Source organism: Quercus suber, unplaced genomic scaffold (genome assembly GCF_002906115.3).
Source record: "Quercus suber isolate HL8 unplaced genomic scaffold, Cork oak 2.0 scaffold_823, whole genome shotgun sequence".
Lineage (NCBI taxonomy): Eukaryota > Viridiplantae > Streptophyta > Magnoliopsida > Fagales > Fagaceae > Quercus > Quercus suber.
Window position 1 is genome coordinate 185,399 of NW_027070253.1, and position 19,745 is coordinate 205,143.

The 19,745-nt window shown below is 35.5% G+C and overlaps 1 protein-coding gene across 1 annotated transcript in view; it reads left to right on the forward strand.

The window, feature by feature from the left end:
• The window catches only part of LOC112003027 (uncharacterized), a 34,735-nt gene extending 16,440 nt beyond the window's left edge, over window positions 1-18,295 (forward strand). Inside the window, exons 7-12 of the mRNA XM_024035195.2 lie at window positions 4,135-4,271; window positions 7,139-7,826; window positions 14,953-15,065; window positions 15,823-16,078; window positions 17,570-17,888; window positions 18,034-18,295. Coding sequence (XP_023890963.2) covers window positions 4,135-4,271; window positions 7,139-7,826; window positions 14,953-15,065; window positions 15,823-16,078; window positions 17,570-17,866 — 1,491 coding nt within the window. The 3' untranslated portion in view covers window positions 17,867-17,888; window positions 18,034-18,295. The remainder of the gene's footprint in view (window positions 1-4,134; window positions 4,272-7,138; window positions 7,827-14,952; window positions 15,066-15,822; window positions 16,079-17,569; window positions 17,889-18,033) is intronic.
• Window positions 18,296-19,745: the final 1,450 nt, after the last annotated feature.

The following is a 19,745-nucleotide window of genomic DNA, read 5'->3' on the forward strand; positions in this document are numbered from 1 at the left end:
CAACCTCATCTTCCACCAATTTTTATAGGAAAAGGAAGTATTTTCGACTGGGATCAAAAACTAAGCCCTCTATCTAATAGGAGTAGGAAAATTGTCTTATTACAAAAACAACTTATAACCCTGACTTTGAATAAAAGTAATTATAAACCTACTTCAATACTAGAGCCTAAAATAAAATACCCATTAAAATACAATTAACCTGCAAAATAAAGATCTTTTTGTGTCTCCTACATCAGCTACATGTTTATTGTATTTTCAATTATTGATTGCAATGAACCCTAGTAGGGTATATATAGGAACTAGGGTTAGCCCTACATGGGCTTACAAATTACAATATATTGGGCCTCTTGGGCCAGTACATTACATATAATTATCCTTGATCAGTGAATTTTTCTCTCAGCCATGACTAGATTTTTCTTCAGGCATTGATCACAACTAACCCAAAGTACAACTTAGCTTCACTGTAACACTGAGATTTGAGATTGCAACTAATTGCTCCAAAACCTCAATCTCCCACACAGGCTTTCCTCAAAGTCTTAAAACAAGTTAAACTCCAACAACTCAACCAAAAAGAGAAAAAAGAAAAAAAGAAAAAAACACTCCATAACACCAATCCGGGATGGCTGAACCTCTCAAACACACAAATAAAACCCCAAAAAAAAAAAAAAAAAAAATCAGCAAACAATCTTCAGATTGCTGGTGGGCATCTTATTTGTTCCAAGGAACTCGTAGTTATACATTGGCTAAGAAGTTGGTAGCTTTGAAAGTGGATCTTAAACGGTGGAATGAAACTGAGTTTGGCAATGTTGCTATTAAGAAGCAGCAGTTATGGAGTAAATTGAGTGCTTTAGATGTTAGAGGGGAGACTCATTTACTAATAGTTGAGGAAAAATTAGAACAGGTAAATCTCCGTACAGAAATTGAGAGGTTCACTTTGCTAGAGGAGTTTAGTTGGAGACAAAAGTCTAGGATGTTGCACTTGAGGCAGGGGGATGCCGATACCAGATTTTTCATAGGATAGCCTATTCTAATAGAAGAAATAATGGTATCGAGACTCTTATGGTTAATGGGACTTTGTCTTCTAATCAGGATATGATTGTGGATTGTATTACTCAAATTTTCATGGATTTATATTCTAAGCAGCAACTTAATAGACCTTTTCCAAAAGTGTTGAAATTTCCAACAATATCTAGAGATAAAGTGGACTGGTTGGGGAGATCTTCTGAGGAGACAAAGATATTTGAAGTCATTAAGGATTTCAGTGGTGACAAATTGCTCGGGCCTTGTGGTTTTCCCATGGCATTTTTCCAATCTTGCTGGGAGATTCTTAAACCAGATCTTATGGCTGTTTTTCACCATTTTTTTTTTTTTTTTCTAAAGGTCAGTTTGAAAAAGGCATGAATGCAACCTTCATTACTCTCGTTTCAAAAAAATCTGCTGTAGTAGAAGTCAAGGACTTTCGCCCTATTAGTCTTGTTGGGGGTTTATAAAATTATTGCTAAAGTTTTAGCTACTCGACTACACACAGTCATGGGAGATATAATTTCAGCTTCTCAGAATGCTTTTGTTCTGAAGAGGCAGATTCTTAACCCAGTGCTTATTGCTAATGAATGCCTTGATAGTAGATTGAAGTCTGGTCAGCCAGAATTGCTTTGTAAACTAGATGTCGAGAAGTCTTATGATCATGTGAATTGGGGCTTTCTTATGAATTTGGTGGTTTTTATGATAAGTGGAGGACGTGGATTTTCTTTTGTCTATCTACTGTTTGTTTTTCTATCGTTATTAATGGTTCTCCTTGTGGTTTTTTTGTGAGCTCTAGAGGGTTGAGACAATGTGATCCTTTGTGATGCAGGGGATGTGATGGGCTGTCTGTGTATGGTTTAGAAACAATGAAAGGGCTGAGTTACTTAGAACAAATTGATAGGTGGATAAGTACTTCTGCAAGAACACTTAGTTCCAAATAGCACACAAAGGCTAACAATTCATTCAATTACCAAAAAATGATTTACAAAGAGCTTACATTCTCCTACTTATACTAGTTGTTCGACATTGGCAGCCTCTAGATGGTTGGCAAAAGTGTCTAAATCCTATAGGCTAATGCTTAAGAAATCTTCTAACTAACTAACTAACTAACTAATTAGTTACAAGTGGATTAGGATATAGGCATATAGTTGCTTGAAATTCCTTGCATCACTTTGTCTGCTTTGTTAGTTGTTTTGGTCGTGGAAACTCTTGGAAGAACGTTAGATAAAGTTGTCCATGAGGGTTGCAGGTTAGGTTTTCATGTGGGTAATTTATAGGGTAGATCTTTGGTGGTGTCTCATCTCCTCTTTGCTAATGACATGTTAATTTTCTGTGATGCTGTCCTTAACCAGATTTTGATTCTCTGTATGGTGCTTATTTGGTTTGAGGCCGTTTCAGGACTAAAAATAAATATGGGTAAGTCAGAATTGGTACCTGTGGGAGTGGTTCATAATATTGAGATATTGTTGAATGTCCTCGACCGCAAGCAAGGTACTTTTCCAATGAAATATTTGGGTCTTCCTTTGGGTGTAAAATTTAAAGATAAGATGATTTGGAACCTGATTTTGGAGAAGGTGGAAAGGAGATTAGCGGGATGGAAACGTTTGTACTTATCTAGGGGAGGTAGAGTCACTCTTATTAAAAATACTTTATAAAATTTGCCTACTTATTTCCTCTCTTTATTTCTGACCCCTGCTCCTGTGACTAACCATATTGCAAAAATCCAATGGAATTTCTTATGGGGTGGTCTAGGGGATGAAGCGGAATTTCTTATGAGTGATCTAGGGGACGAACCCAAATTTCACCTAGTTAAATTTGCCACTGTGTGTACTCCTCTTTCTTCTGGTGGTTTGGGGATAAGAAATTTGAGGATTTTTAATGAAGCTTTAGTTGGGAAGTGGTTCTGGAGATTTGAAGAAGATGCTCTTTGGTAGCAAGTGGTAGAGGTTGGATGTGTATGGGGAGGCTGGTGTACTGGTTCAGTTGCTAGTCCTTATGGTGTTAGTCTGTGGAAATATATCAGTTGGGGATGGACTTTTTTGTCACGTTATATTGTGTATGAAATAGGTGATGGGTCAAGAGTGAAGTTTTGGTGAGACCGATGGTGTGGGGAGACACCTCTTGTTGCCAGCTATCCTAAATTATTTAGATTTTGTCATGATAAGGAGGGAAGTGTGGCTGAGCTTATGAAGTTTACAAATGGAGTTCTTCATTGGGATGTAAGTTTCTTTAGGGCTATTCATAATTGGGAATTGGAGGCTATGTTGAGCTTCATTGATACCATATATGGAACTTCTATAAAGGGAATACAGGAGGATAAAATGAGCCAAAAAACTAGATAGAACTAAGGGTTTTATGGTTAATGCTTATTAATTTCTGCTAGTGGGCTCTAATGATTCATGTTTTCCTTGGAAAAGCATATGGAAGTTGAGGATCTCCTCTTGAGTGGTTTTCTTTGTTTGGACTGCAGCTTGGGGGAAATGTTTGGTGATTGATAATTTAATTAAAAGGAAGGTTTGACTATTGGATTGGTGTTATATGTGCGAGTGTAATGGTGAATCAGTTGACCATTTTTTCCTTCATTGTCTAGTTACCATGGACTTGTGGTCTATGGTTTTGGGCTTATTTGGAGTAAGTTAAGTTATGCCAAAGTTAGTTGTGGGGCTCGTAGCTTGTTGGCAGGGGTGGTTTGGTCATCATTGGAATGGTCATATATGGATAATCATTCTCCATTGTCTCATGTGGTGTCTTTGGAGGGAAAGAAATAGTAGGTGCTTTGAAAATAATGAGAGATCCATTTTAGACCTCAAGTTACTTTTCTTTAGAACCTTAGTAGATTGGCTGTCTGCTTTGAGAAACCAATCTTACTCTTCCTTTCTTGATTTTCTAGATTTTTTTTTAAATTTTTGTACTTGATTTCTTTGACCCCTGTACACTTCCTGTGTACTAGGGTGTCCCTTTTTTGATATCAATAAATCTTATTACTTATAAAAAAATAACAATCTTCAACCCAATCCTTCTTTTTTATTTCTATTGTAATAATAAAAATAAAAGGAATACATTTTTGGTTGGAGCAATCTTTGTCAGTGATCTTTCAATTCTATGTTTCAGGCAATTGGTTTATCAGGGCACAAAGATGCTATAAAACTTGATCTCACTAGAGATGGACTACGAGTGGAGAAAGCAAAAGTTGGACCTTTGGGATCTGCTCTTTTTGACTCAGCTGTCTCCATCTCCTCTGGTACCGAGTGAGTAAGCTACTTCAAACTATCAGCAGAGCAACTTGTGCATTTAAAAGTGCTGTAGTGTATAAGTAATGATATACCTTCGATGTGGAACAGCTGGCTGCTTTTTTTATTCTCACAGTGCTGTTAAAGGAAAGATCAGATTGTTTATCCTATGATATTAGGGGGACAGACTGAAGTAGAGATCAAATCAAGAATACATGTCAGATCTGTTTGGTTTTATGCTAGGGACTTCCATTAATGAAACTCTCTTCATATAAATTAGCTATTCACTAGTAGGATTTTTTTAAAATTACCTTACCAAGGAATTCATTCAAGAAAGGAATTCAAGAAACAAGTGGACATTGCCTCCTGGGTATGAGGATAAACTGCTTAGTCCGTTAGGTGTGACAAGCCTCTGGATTACCCGGTAACTGGTTCTGGTGGGTGGGGTCAGTTGCCCGTAGGAGTTTGATTAATAGTGAGGATTGTTGTAGAGTATGCTCTACAACGTGCAGCTAATTTGAGGGAAATTCTCCTATGTCATCAAAAAGAAAAAAAAAAGAAAAAAGAAAAAAGAAAGAAAGAAACAAGTGGACGTTGTTACAAGACACACAAGGAGAGCAGTAACAATCAGAATATGGTTGTTAGTAAATCCTGATAGGATAATGCACTGACTTTGAGCAGGGTTGGTTGAAATATAAATGAATTGGAGGTGGTTAATTTTTCATTTTTGCTGAAGCATATTTGAACTGAATCTAAGGAATGTGGAAGGATACCATAAGCAGTAGTAGGTTCCTAAAGAATCTGCTCTTCTTGGTTTCATGCAGTTCAAAATTGTCACTTGGTACAATTGTTATTGTGAATGTTCATTTATCTGGGTCACTAGATCTTTTATTGTTTTAGAATTTATATTTAATTGTAATTTGCATGTCATGTAAAATATTCAACTCGGTTCCTTAAAAAGTGAGGACACATTATCTCTCTCAATGTATATGTTAGGATATTTGTGTATGTTTACACTTCTGTTTAAGTTTATTGGGTGACACACAATTGGTTGAGGACCAAAAGTCTTTCAAAGTTTAGAACTTACTCTGGATTGCTTATTTAGTATGGTTACCTTCCTTGGGCCAGAAAGGAAACCTTATCATTATATTTCTCTTTGACGGTTGTTAACATTCAAAGAAATCCCCATCATTACATTTCTCCCTTTTCTCTTATGGACCTTGCCTCTCCTTCTAAATTCATGGGGATTGGAATCTAGAATTTGGACCTTGATTGTTGTCTTATTTCACCAATATATTTTCCAATGATTGTTGAAGAGTGTGAGAGTTGCAAAAGGATATGCATTATGGAATTGAAGATATGTGTCTTAGTGGGTTGAAGCTTCTTTGTGCAACCATTTGTCTCATAAAACCAAGTATTCTGAGTTATTCTAGTCCTACAAGTTTTTTCTTTCACGTTCTTCTTCCATCAAATAAAGCAACTACAAGAAAAACATGGTGAAGTTGGATCAACCTATCAATTGTTATCGAAGTGCTTCACAGATAACATGGATACCTACTTATCTGAAAATAGATAATTGGGTTAACCCCTGATCTTGATTTTTGGTCATCTTCGAGGAAGAGTAATAAGAAACTCAAGAAAAATAAAAGTTTTTCAGTTGATGGGCTCAGCCTTGGCCAACTGCTAGAGGGGTGGAAGCATGGGAGGGAAAAATTAGGGCAGAATTTATAACCCACTCTAGTAGCACACTCAAATTTAAAGGGAAGCTTTATAAAATTAATTGCTTATGATAATCATTTCTGGGGATATGTTAGAGCTGCAGTTGGAAACGAAATGAAATCAAACCTAATGTTAATGACAATGATCCATACTAATGTTTAACATGATTTAGCGTATCTCACTCATTATGTTACTCCTGGACATCGTCTCTGGTATATAGGAAAAATCTGATCTGGTGCATTGTAATAGAGCGAGTGAGATGTATCAAATTATTCAGACAACCCCCCTCCCCCCCCCCAAAAAAAAAAAAAAGAAAAAAAGAAAGAAAGAAAGAAAGAAAGAAGAGAATAAAAAAAAGCGATTCATCAAATCATTATCGGTGTATATCTTCTCAATTTTATGGATTAGGATTGTAATGATATTAGGATTTTTCAAAATAAATTTAATCAATTTATCTTGATTGTTTAGGTTTTTGAAGGTCATTGTAATAGTTAGCAAACAATTAAAGGGCCAAGCCAGTATTTTGAAGCCTTATTTCTCCACATAGTATTTTATCAACTGTGTTGACCTAGCTTTAAGTATCCTTTCTGTCGCATGAACACTTCAGGGGGTGGCCACTCCCTGCCCTCTGGCCTAACATTTACTGCTTTGTTCTGTTTACTTTTCTGTCTTTTCAAGGAAATAATATTTTCTCTATATATTACCCATCTAGTCTGAAAAATTTGACCGCAGAGCCAACTCATAAGGATAATGTGACATTCCAAAACAATGTTGGACATCTTTGATAATGATAAACCCGTGAATGAAATCCTCATGTATTTGAAGGTGAATGTAGGAAATTATGACAAGGAATACTGTGATATTGTGAGTGAGATGTTGAATCATGTCTGCTTCATCTTATCTCAAACTTCTACAATAGGGTAGTGGTATGATTATTTGGAATATTGGATTTATCAAGATTTTGATTTGATTGGACATATCATCATCTTTCTCTTCTAGCTTTAGGGTTTGATATCATTATATAAACATTGTTTTGTTTGTAATAGTTTTTTTTATTTTTATTTTTATTTTTTTATGTAGAAGTCTTTTCTTCAAGCTGCATAATTCTCTTATAAATATCTCATCTACTTACAAGAATAATACACATTTTGTTTGTTTTTATTTAGGTCAAAATCGTGGGTCCTGGAATTTGTTGACTTGGGAGGTGAAATGAGGCGAGATGTCTGGCATGCATTTGTAGGTGAAGTTATTGCTTTACACAAGTTCATGCGTGAGTATGGACCAGAGGATGGTGATGAATCTTTGTTTCATGTGTATGGTGCTCTTAAAGGAAAGGAGAGAGCTACTATCAGTGCTATTAATAGTATAGCGAGACTTCAGGCCCTTCAGTTTATGCGGAAGTTATTAGATGATCCCACCAAACTTGTTCAGTTCACATATTTAGAGTACGCACCCTATGGTCATGTTGTTTGTCAAACTTTAGCTTTAAAATTTTGGGGTGGACCACTAGTTACAAAATTTATGGAGGCAGGCAGCCAATCAACTGGAGGAGCAAGGCCTTCTGATGAGGTATTTGAAAGAAATAACCATGTGTTTGACATAGATGGAAGTGTTTACTTACAGAAGTGGATGAGATCTCTGTCTTGGGCTTCCAATGATTCGACTACTTTCTGGAATAACTCTTCAATAAGACAAGGGGTGGTATTAAGTAAAAATCTAGTTGTGGCTGATGCAACTCTTGAAGAAAGAGCAACAGAAACATGCAAACAAAAATACCATGTGGTCGAGAAAACTCAGGCTACAATTGATGCTGCAACGCTTAAAGGGATACCTAGTAACATTGATCTTTTCAAGGTTGGTCACTTGACAATTTTTTAATATATTCTTTTACATTTGTATTGCTCCTTGATCCTGTATTTCTCCTTTAGTCCTTCTTTCCTTTGAGTAGTTTTTGAATCACAAGAATAGGAAACCATTTAGCAATACTTTGTCTAGCCATCTCTTTGATTACTCTACAATAGCATGCATCCTTTAGTCTAAAATATTTTTCCTAAGCATTATGTCAATCTAATATGAGCTGATTCCTCTTCTAGATGGACATAATTTTGTTGAAGTCCGAAGTTTAGTTTTCAGGTTACATGAGTTGATGTTGTGGTGGTAATTATATCATCAAAATAAACCAATAATAAGGTCTTTGCTCTTTTAGAAGTGGAAGGCAGAATGATCAGGTTGGCAGCAGAAAAGCACAAACCTTGTTGCTGCTTCACCAGTTACCAATTTAAGCTATAGGAGACTACTTAAGGCCTTAGATAGCTTTACCTAATCTGCATACCTCACCAAACAAATTCCCCCTAAACAACTGACCCTGATGGTTGCTCCATGAACACTTCCTCCTGCAAATCACCATGTAAGGATGCGTTTTTGACGTCCAACTGAAACAAAGGCGAACCAAGATTAGGAGCCAAGGATATTAAAATCCAAACCAAATAAATTTTTGCAATTGGGAAAAAGGTACGTGTAATCCACCCTATAAGTCCGAGTATACCCCTTTGGAACTAGGCACACTTTCAGATGCTTGATGGAATCATCTAGCAAATACTTTATAATATACACCTAACGAAAAGCAACAATTGAATTTTCTAATTGAATAGTAACCAAGTCCCAAGTACAATTCTAATCAAGGTGTTATGGGTATAATGCTAAGGGCAAAACAGTATTATCACGGTACTGTGTTATATATGAATAATATTTTGTGTTAGGGTTTAGTTAACAAAATCAAGACACGTTTTCCCCACAACAGAAGGGTTGTCATCGCTTCTTCCATAGTTGTCCTTTCTGAAATAGACATAGCCTCCTGGATAGACTGGGGAATAGCCAGAAAAAATACAAATGAGGTAAAGACATTAAATAAGGGAGATAAATGTGTACAAGAAACATAATGAAAAATAGGGTGAGAAGTATAAGTAACCATACCTTTGTGAAAGAAATGGGAAGATATCTGAATCAAAAAGGGATATCCATTTTGGGAAGGAGGCTCACACCTGTAAAGGTTTAAGGGAGCCTTAATCGAATGAGAGCTATCACGAATAGAACAGGAAGATACCAATAGCAATCAAGGAAGACATAGAAGGAATTATCACATCCTGAGAAAGAGGATGAATAATATGAATTAGTTTTAAGGAGGGTGACATCATCACTTACAAAATGATGACTGAGTTTAGGACAATAATACTTGCACCCTTTTTGCATTCACAAGTATGTGAGAAAAATAAATTTTAAGAAACTGAGGATTTGGTATTCCAGTTTTTCACCTTTGAGGCCTAATATTTAAACAAAGTAAAACACACCCAAAATTTTTTAGAGATAAGCGGAATAAGGTTTTATCATGAGCCAACACAATAAAGGGGATTTGAACACCAAGGACACTGGGGAATTTTATTGATAAGATAACCAATTAGCACAATATCGCTCCAATAGGATTTAGGAACGCTTTTCTTTTTGATAAGTAATAATTTTATCATGAAAATAAACATCAAATACTTAGGTGGTATACTAGATGCATATAGAAAACTTCCCCAAGTCCAATAACCACTAGAACAAATTCCTCATAAAATGCGTTTTCATCTAAAGTTGACCTCTCACATTCATCAATTTTTCTTGCATTTCTATTTCTCCAGATACGCCACATCAAACAATGAGGAATGGTTTTCCAAATCTCCCTATAGCAATGCCATCAAGACAGCCTTGCCTACTCACTAGTAGATAACTACCCTCCTAGACATCACCCACTGAACCCCAATAATTGCAAAAGCCAAATCCCATATATCCTTGGCAATAGGGCTGTGCAATAACAAATGATGCACTTTCTCTCCATCTCTTTGACACATACAGCACAAACTAACGAGAAAAGAATTACATTTTCTCAAGTTTTTTTGTTAGAATTTTCCCTAATGAAGCTGCCTAAAGGAAGAATGCTACTTTTATTGGTTCTGTAGGTTTCTAGATGCTTTTCTAAGGGAACATCTAATCACCTTTAGGAGATTTGTTTTTGATAAGTAATGATAATTTTGTTCAAACATTAAAAAAGAGTCACCCAATTATACACGATGTATTAAATAGCTAGGGACTCACGACTAGTGATTCCCTCCCTTCTTTTCTTAGCTCTCTTTCTCTTTTGTAATTTTTTTTTTTCTCTCTGGTTTGCTCTGTGCTGTTCTTGCATAGAGTAGCCTTTCATATATATATATATATATATATCATTCTTACTTATGAAAAAATAAAAAAAAATTACAAGCATTTAGTTAAATTGTAAACTATAGAAATTCAGGTTAGAGAAGTAAGAGGAAGGGGAAAATAAAGGGAGAGTTTAGGCGTTAATCTATCAGCCTCCACCTTACACAAGTATCCTTATTAATATGCTAATAAAACAAGTAACGAGAAAATAGCTCTAACACTCCCCCTCAAGTTGGGAGCATACATATTAAACATGCCCAGCTTGAAAGATAGTCGTTGAAACGAGGCATGAGCTAAAGGCTTGGTGAAAATATCACCCAACTGATCATTCGAACGAACAAAGAGGTTGACAATCTGTTTCTTCATCATTAAATCCCAAATGAAGTGACAATCAAACTCAATATGTTTGGTATGTTCATGGAACACAGATTGCTAGCAATATAAATAGCAGCCTGATTGTCACCAATAAAGGTGCAATAGCCATAGCCAGATGTGGACTGCTATTCAAAACGACTACCAACCCAGTTAGTATCACTAATACCTGTCACAGACAGAGAAGGAGAGGGCTTGTACAAAAGTCCCCGTCGAGGTGCCCTTTTCAGATAACATAAGATACGACGGACAGCATTAAAGTGAGGTTGTCGAGGAGCATGCATATATTGATTAACCACACCAACCACATAAGTAATGTCAGGACGAGTCACAGTAAGATAATTCAATTCCCAACCAAGCGGCGATATCGACTAACATCACTAAACAGTTCACCTTTCTTGCCATCAAGTTTAACAGCAAAATCCATAGGACTATCAGCAGGATGAGCACCCAAGTGATCAGTTTCAGACAATGAGGAATAGCGCTTCTCCCAATTAGACATGACCAGTTACTACAATCCAATAAAATAGGAAAGTGATCTGATAAAAGCATGGATAAACTTCTTTGTGACAACGAGGAATAGCGCTGCTCCCAATTAGGCGTGAAAAGTGAACCTGTCAATTCTCGACATTGAAGCAATCTCACAATTATTTGACCACATGAAATTACCTCCTTCTAGTGGAACATATACTAATCCATGTGCATATATAAAATCAGAAAAACGATGCATTGCTGCCGTAAACACATCAGCCCCTACTCTTTCCATGTGGAATCGAAACACATTGAAATCCCTGCTTATACACCATGGTCATCAAGAAATTGAGACAAAACAGTATGAACTTATTCTTGAGCATTTTTTAGGACAAAAAACACTAATTAAATCAAGTTGTGTTTATTGGACAAAGTTTAGCTACAACTTCCATTAAAAAAATTAACACGACTATATATTTTGAAAATCTAATCATTGGATTGCATATTCTTTATGTTCATACACATGTCAAATTTTGTGCTGCTCAGATATTATTTACTATTTGATCTATAACCTTATTTTTATGAATAATTTTAGACTACATAAACTTGAAATTTAAAATTTTGATTGATGACATAGTTATTGATCTTTGATCTTTTGGAAATTTTGTAAGCATGGAGGATATAAGAAAAAAAATGTAATCCAATGGTGAATTTGTCAAAATTTACATCCAATAGAAAGATATTGAATGGATTTGTAACCATGGGCTACAATTAAGTTTGTAGCCAAACTTTGTCCGTATTTATTTCCCTATACAAATAATTTATAAATGGAATACAACTTTGACATTTTCTTCAAGTTAAAACCAAGTGACTTTAGAGAAATCATCAATGAAGAGAAAAACACACCAAAGCCCCAAATATGAGTGGACTTTTATTGGGCCACAAATGTGTAAGTGAACTAGGTGAAAAAGATGACTAAAACCTCTTTCATGTCTAGACGCACAAGTCACTCGATGTTGTTTATTTAACTAAAAAGCTTCACACTATAAGGACCCAATTTGACAACATGATGGAACTAGCAACTTTAAGGTTTGGAGAGAGGGATGACCAAGCAGACAATGATGCTGAAAAGGAGAGACAGATGACTGAATGGCCACTGAATGAGAAGAATTATGAATCCAGATAGTACAGACCATCAGACTCATGTCTACTACCAATTTTTCTCCCATTAGGAGATCCTGAAAAAAACAGTGAAGTGCTTTAAAAAGTTTGCTAATAGATGCTAGACTTACTAAAAATTTAAGGAATATAACATTGAAGACAAGGATGGGGTTAGCAGTGTCCAAACCTGATACAATAGTGATTGAGAGAAACCTAACATGGGGAAGACTAGTCGGCTTTTCAAGATCAGAAAGTAAACTAGTAGTACCAGTTATATGATCAGTTGCTCCCTAGTCAATGACCCCGGGTTTTTTTTTTTTTTTTTTGATAAGTAAGAAGATGTATATTCANATTTTTAAAGGCTCTTTTTTTAGGCTTCAATTGATTATTTCTAGGAAAATGATTTTTGGGCATATATTATTGGCTGAAATAAGGTTTACCTTAGTGGTGGAATTACCATTGCTCTCTTGTGTCATGAGTGCATCTTGTCCTCTAGCCTCCTCCTCCACACGGATGCGGTGATCAAAGTCTCTAAGGATGTCTCCTTTTGTTTGTGCCGCAAAGTTTTTGGAACTCCCTCCAAGATTGTGGTAGTTTGTCAATTATGCCAGCTACCACCAAATTGTCTCCAATCTTTATGCCTTCGGATCTCAATTCTGCAATGATCATTTGGAAGTCTTGTGCTTGATCCACCACCGATTTTCCATCCACCATTTGGTAACGGAAAATCTGCTAGCAGCATACTTCTTTGCACCTGCCTCATCGGTATCATACTTGCTTTGTAAAGCTTTCCAAATTTTCTTAGCAGAATTGTAAGTTGTATCATAATAATCATAGAAATGATCAGCAAGACAATTCAATAGATAAGAGCGACAGTTATACTCATCTTTTGTATACTTATCTATTTTTTCTTGATGGAGAATATATTCTTCATCACTCATCTCATCGGTAGGAACTTTTGATGGATTCTTGTCAGTGAGGATGTAGGAGACTTTGAGAAGACTCAAGTAAAAGAGGACCTTTCCTTTCCATCTCTTGAAGTGGGCTCCCTTAAAGCGAAAGGGCTTGTTAAGATCTCCAACAGGCTCATTTGGTTTCTCTTGTGTAGGCTCCATGTGTTGAATCTCCTTAAAATTGTTGGTGCAAATACAACGTAATAGAAATAACACAAAGAGAAACTGAAAAATACTTCTGAATATTATTAATGTAAAGAGAAATTACACAACACTATTTGGACTGAGGCGCGGCACTCGCTCTCTTTAAGGAGATTCAAGCCCTTGGTTGGCTAAACTTTGTAACCGGTGCAGACCTTCTATGACTTGTCTCCCCCAGGATACAACAGCCCAACAAGTGTCGTATGGCTAGAACAACTTCTGCACAAAGTGTTCAAGCCCAAAGCTCCACCAGATAGAACACCCTTCCTTGCCAAGAATCTCTCTAATTTTTTCTTTATGTGTATTGTAATTTCAGTTACTTGGATTGAGTCTGAATGAGTCTATTTATAGGTTCAATGGGCCTCACGAAATTACTACCCAATTTATTCTGATTAATTAGGTCCATAATTCTGATGTAGTGGGTGTTACAAGATTAATTGCTGGATTTTAATCTGATGGGCTGGAGTTACACAATTAATGGTTTGATAAGGAGTTTTTGAAGAATGAAAAGGCCCAAACGGATAGTCCATTAAGTGGGTTAATGGCTCTTTATTGTCCATAGTAAAAATGGAGTATTAATTCGGGCCATTTACTCACCAACGGATATGGTAATTGCTCTGAATGGGCTGTCAAGTAGGAGGATCCAAGAGGCTGATTCATTTCGAATCTCGATACCTCCACTCTTCACCTCCCCCTTGCGCACGTATCTAGCACAATATCTGAGTCAATACATTTTAGCCCATTAATCACCACAATTAAAAAGAATAAAAAAGTCTCTCTCCTTTTCAATGTGGGATTAAACATTTTCACTAACTCCTCATCTCCCATATTTACTCACATATCTTTTCATTTATGTTATTACATTTATTCATTTTATTTATTTAATATTAAAAATGCTCCAACGTAGCATGAGGGGTCACAACAAAAGTTCAAAAGATGAGTTTCCGTGGAACTCCGGTGATCCCTATTGTGGATTTTTCATTCAAGACACCAGGATTTGGGTTGCTGGGTCGAGAGACCCCAAGATTCAGGTCGTCAGGGTTGGTCGGATTGACCCATTAACTCAACTGGGTTGGGTGATGTTTTTCTCTCGTAATTGCTACAGGGAGCCTTTGTCGAAGTCACAAAGTTTTTGAGTGTGGGTTTTATTTCATTTTATTATATTTCTTATCCTTTTTTTTTTTATTTGGGGATTTGTTTTACGGTATGGCTATGGTTATGGCTGCAGCTGTGGGCGCCAATGGTTTCAGTTACTGTAGTCACTGGTAATGGAGAATGCCAAAGTTGATGGCGGATGTCAGAGTTAGCAGTAGTAGGTGAATTTGATTTTGTTGCTCTAATACCATGTTCTCATGAAGTGTGTTTAGGGTTAATTAATTTATCCTAACACATGCAAAATATCTATACTAATAACTTCAATGCATTATTACAAATTTTCCCCTAGTATTTTATGTTTTACATTAGAATAAAGCAGCAATTTCAGTTATTGCACCGCAGTTACTTTATATTGCTTACAGTTGTTTTGCCCTTGCCCTTGAATCATTGCATCATAATTAGATGAAGACTATTGGCCTTTTGTCCTTGTGCAGGAACTTGTCCTTCCTCTGACAATAATCGCCAAGAATTTTGAAAAGCTTAGGCATTGGGAGGAGCCATACTTGACTATTTCTTTTCTTGCATTTGCATATACAATAATTTTCAGGTAGAAATTCTCTTTTAATAATTTTTTTAAAAAAATGAAGTTCTAAGCTGGTAGATTACTTTACAACTGAAATTTTGTTTCTTATTTCACAAGGCAATGCGTGATGTGAATTTTTAATCAGAAATGATAATAGTTTCTTGCTTATATGACATTCCTAATGTTAGAAAAGTTGCAATTGTATTTTACTGAAAGCAGTTGTTCCCTCCATCCTATGATTAGTGGCACAAGTTGCATTTTTGTTGTCTCGATATGTATGTCCTTATCCAAACGTCAAAACCATTATTTTTATTTCCTTTTCCTTCATCAGGAGAAAATACAATTTTGGTCCTTACATTTTAAGGTCACCATCTACATTTTGGTAGTAGTCAATTTTGTCCATTTTATTTTCAACTTATAGTCAATTTCTGTTAGTAAGTTGATGGTAGGAACCAAATTACTGTAAGTTGAAAATAAAAAAGACCAAATTGACTACTAAAAAAATGTAAGAATCAAATTTACCGTGACCCCAAAATGTATGGAGAAAAATGGTATTTTTGCCTACCCAACTACTTTTTCTAAACTGACAAATTTTGAAAGTCTAAAATGTTTTGTTTCGAATTGATTTTTTTTATATTAAAATTTTTGCATTTTTCAATTGAGCCAGTCATTACGGGACAGAGGAAGTACTTTGCATCTTGCTTTGTTGATTGTTTTTATATGTTCTGAAATTTTGAACTCTATGATTGTAACCTAAGCTCGGTGTTGATTTTGTTTTCAGAAATTTGCTTTCATATATATTTCCCATGGCCTTGATGATTATAGCGGCTAGCATTCTAACATTGAAGGGGCTGAAGGAGCAGGGCCGCCTTGGACGATCATTTGGGAAAGTTACTATCCATGACCAGCCACCAGCAAATACTATTCAAAAGATTATAGCCGTAAAAGATGCCATGCGTGACTGTGAGAACTATTTGCAGAATCTGAATGTCACACTACTAAAAATACGTACTATTCTCCTCTCAGGTCAGCCGCAGGTACATTGTCACTTGTCACTAGTGAGAAATCTTGTTAAAATTATGCATTTAACAACACATGCTGTATTGATGTCACTTGAATGTTTTTTTTTTTCCCCGTCTTTTTGACTTGCACATTAAACCTGATGTATTTACTGCTGTTTGGTATCATCTTTCGACAAAATATGTTGCTATGCCAGAAATAAATGCCTATTTTGTTCTGAAATATAGCTCTGTAGGAAACACAATTAGCAGGATGTGTTTATTTTCAATCTTCTCTTTTTCAGCCTACGTAACACATTCAATATATAACCCTTCATCAATATTCCTTGGAAACATCCATGAAAACCTCATAAACTGTTGTGCAGATAATGTATTGCTTTTCCATGAGAAAACGACCTTAAATTCAAGTTCAAAGATTAAAGGTGCTAAAGGAATACCAAAAGTGAGGTGTAGAAGTAGCAGAAATAATCCTCAAAGATTTCACTGAAATTATGGCATTTATTGGGGTGGACTAGTTAAAAAGATTTGGTTAGTTTATCAATCAAATGATATATTGTTTCAGTGATTTTCGTGTCTTAAAAAAGTGCTAATTCATGATAATTGCTAATTTTATCAATCAAATTGCATGTTAATTGTTTTCAAACTTCATTATTTATGTCTACTTTTTTTCCCCTTTGATTTACCATATTGCTTGACCTACAAGTACCTTGTTTTATTGATACACAATATTCAAGTTGAAGAAAATTTTAATTAATTACACTGGTTAACATATGGTGGACAAAAATGTGTTCTCTTTTATTCATGTGGCCTTTTTTAATATGCGTAACTTGGGGCTTTTGGTGAAATAATACCATTCTTTTTTGTTTTTTGTAGAAATAGTGCAGTTTGATTGTTAATTGGGAATCCGATGCTGCTTTAAAATTGTGTCTTGAGATCATGATTTTATGGCTAAAACCGTGTCTTTAAGACACAGTTTTTGCCTTTCTGTAAAAATTGTCTCTTTAAGGGCAGGCTTTTAGTTATGGCTTTACTCTGTCTCTCAGAAGACTCACTTTATAGTGATTGGAATCTTATATTATTTTTGAAATGATGACACTATTGTGGCAGTTGTTAGTCTTTTGACACTATTGGATATCGCTTATTGCTGAAAACTAAAAACTAAAAACTGAAAACACTAACAAAATAATTTTTAAAAGTGCGAATAATATCGTGAGATCCAGTTTTAAAATTGTTTTTTTGAAAAAAAGTACTTGCGAGTCCCGTGAATAGTGCACGGGACCCAAAAAAAAATGTTGGACGCAAGACACGCTATCCAAACAATCACTTAGTATGGGGTTGAGAGATACCTGAATGGTTCCAGCATCTCTTGTGGTGCCTGGGCGCTGGGGTTTGAACCCCATCAGCCCCACTCTCTTTACTTCATAGCAAAGAAATAGAAAGAAACAAAAAACTTTGAAGTTTTACTCTGGCTGTGATGTGATGAATTATATTTATTTAAACTCTTATCAGATAACTGCTGAGGTTGCACTGGTGCTTTTTTCTTCTGCAACCATTCTGTTTGTTGTCCCCTTCAAGTATGTTCTTGCTTTTCTTCTCTTTGATCTCTTCACTCGGGAGCTAGAGTTCAGGATGGAAATGGTTAAGAGATTCAGAAAGTTTTTGAAGGAACGTTGGGACATGGTGCCTGCAGCACCTGTAGTTGTATTACCATTTGAAAATGAACAGTCCAGGTCAGAAACTGAAACAAAGGAAACAGAGGACCAAGAAAAACCATATAGAATTCAGAACAGTGGCAAGTCTGGATAGATTGTGTATGTGCACTTTCAGAGTAGGTTTTTGTTGAAACTTGGTTGGAATTATCGCCTTCATATGGTCCAAGTTTGATTTTCATCCCCCAAATTGAAAATGTTGCACTTTTGTCTTTGAAATTTTTAAAAGTATTGATTTTGCCCTTCATCTGTTTTCCTTTAAAGGAACTGCATGCATGGCAGATGGAGCCCTAACTTGTCATGTCAAACAGCTGAGGGGCCCGGCATAAATTTTGACAGCAGATGGATGTAAGGAAAATTGGCACTTTTTAAAAATTTCAGGGAATATATTTTAACATAGGCCAAATTTTGAAGGCTGAAAGTGTATTGATAAAAGATTTGCTGCTAGCTCCCGAGAAAAAGAAAATGTAATGTTATTGCAATTTTTATTTATTTTTGGTATAGAAATTGGTGTACATTGTGTTTTGATTTGTTATCTTTTATGTTTGTATTAGGATTCATTTATTTTTGTAAATTGATATCAATATTTTTGTACTAGAACACAGAAATCCAAAGAATGAACACAAGCCGTATATAAAGGTTTTTTATTTTATTTTTAAAGAGATTTTTAAGAATCTCACTTCTTGCACTAGAAAAGGAACTAGATTTTTTACTCTGGTTTCAATCGGAATGTGTGTATGCGCCAATAATCACCAACATAGCCAGCTGACTTGGAGCTTACCTCGGTAAACATTCCAGAATTTTCCTTTCATCCTGTTTTGGCATTTTAGCTCAGTTTGCTGACTTGTATTTTGTTTATGTTCAATCTGGTGCTCTATCTTCCCTGTGATAGTTCCATCCTACAGTAAGTTGCTACCAATTCATGACATTAACTACATCTATAAAATTTGGATTTGTCATATTTTTTGGCTTCTGAAATATTTTTTTTTTGACTCCGGGCTAAAAATTTTCCTACTTCACAATTGGATTCTTCTAAGATGTGTAAAAAAAATGCCTCCATGTTTTCTCAACACATTAATGGTTCCATATGCTAAGTAGTGATTAGCCTAAGGCTATGTTTGGTTGGAGGTGAAATAGGAAAGATAGAAGAGAAATGAGAGAATAGAATTTTAGGTTGTTTGGTGAGGAAAGAAAAGTTTGAGGATTTTTAACAGGGCCTAAGCATTTTCTTACCTGGTTCACTAAAAATTGATCTCTCTATTTTAGAGAGAAGACAAATGTGAAAAGTTGATGCGATTGATGATACTAAATTACCTCTAATTAATACCTATCACCAACCCCTCATTTCTTCTCTCTTTTGCATATCACGTATAGGGATGGTCATGGGTAGGGTTGGGTACCAATTAATTTATCCATGGATACCCAATTACCTTACCCAATTAGTATTCATACCCAATTGTTACCCAATTTGTTTACCCATGGATATCCATACCCTACCCAAACCCAATTTTTATAAAATCACCAAATATGCTTAAAAACCACTAAAAAAACCAAAATATCCTCAAAATCTCTAAAATGAGCAAAATGCCCATGAAACCTCTAAAATCACTAATTATGCTCAAAAATTACTAAAATGACCAAAATATCTCAAAATCTCTAAAATAAGCAAAATACCCATGAAATCTCTAAAATGACCAAAATACCCCCAAAATCTCTAAATATGCTCAAAAACCACTTAAAATTACTAAAATACCTCCTAAACCTAAAAAATGACTAAAAAACCACGAAACCTAAAAAATGTCTAAAATGCCCTTGAAACCCAAAAATTACCAAAATACCCCCGAAACCTAAAATTTGACTGAAATACCCCCTGAAATATAAAATTACCAAAAATACCCCCCTAAACCTAAAAAATGACAAAAATACCTCCAAAACCTAAAAACTAACTGAAATACCCTTGCAACTTAAAAATTACC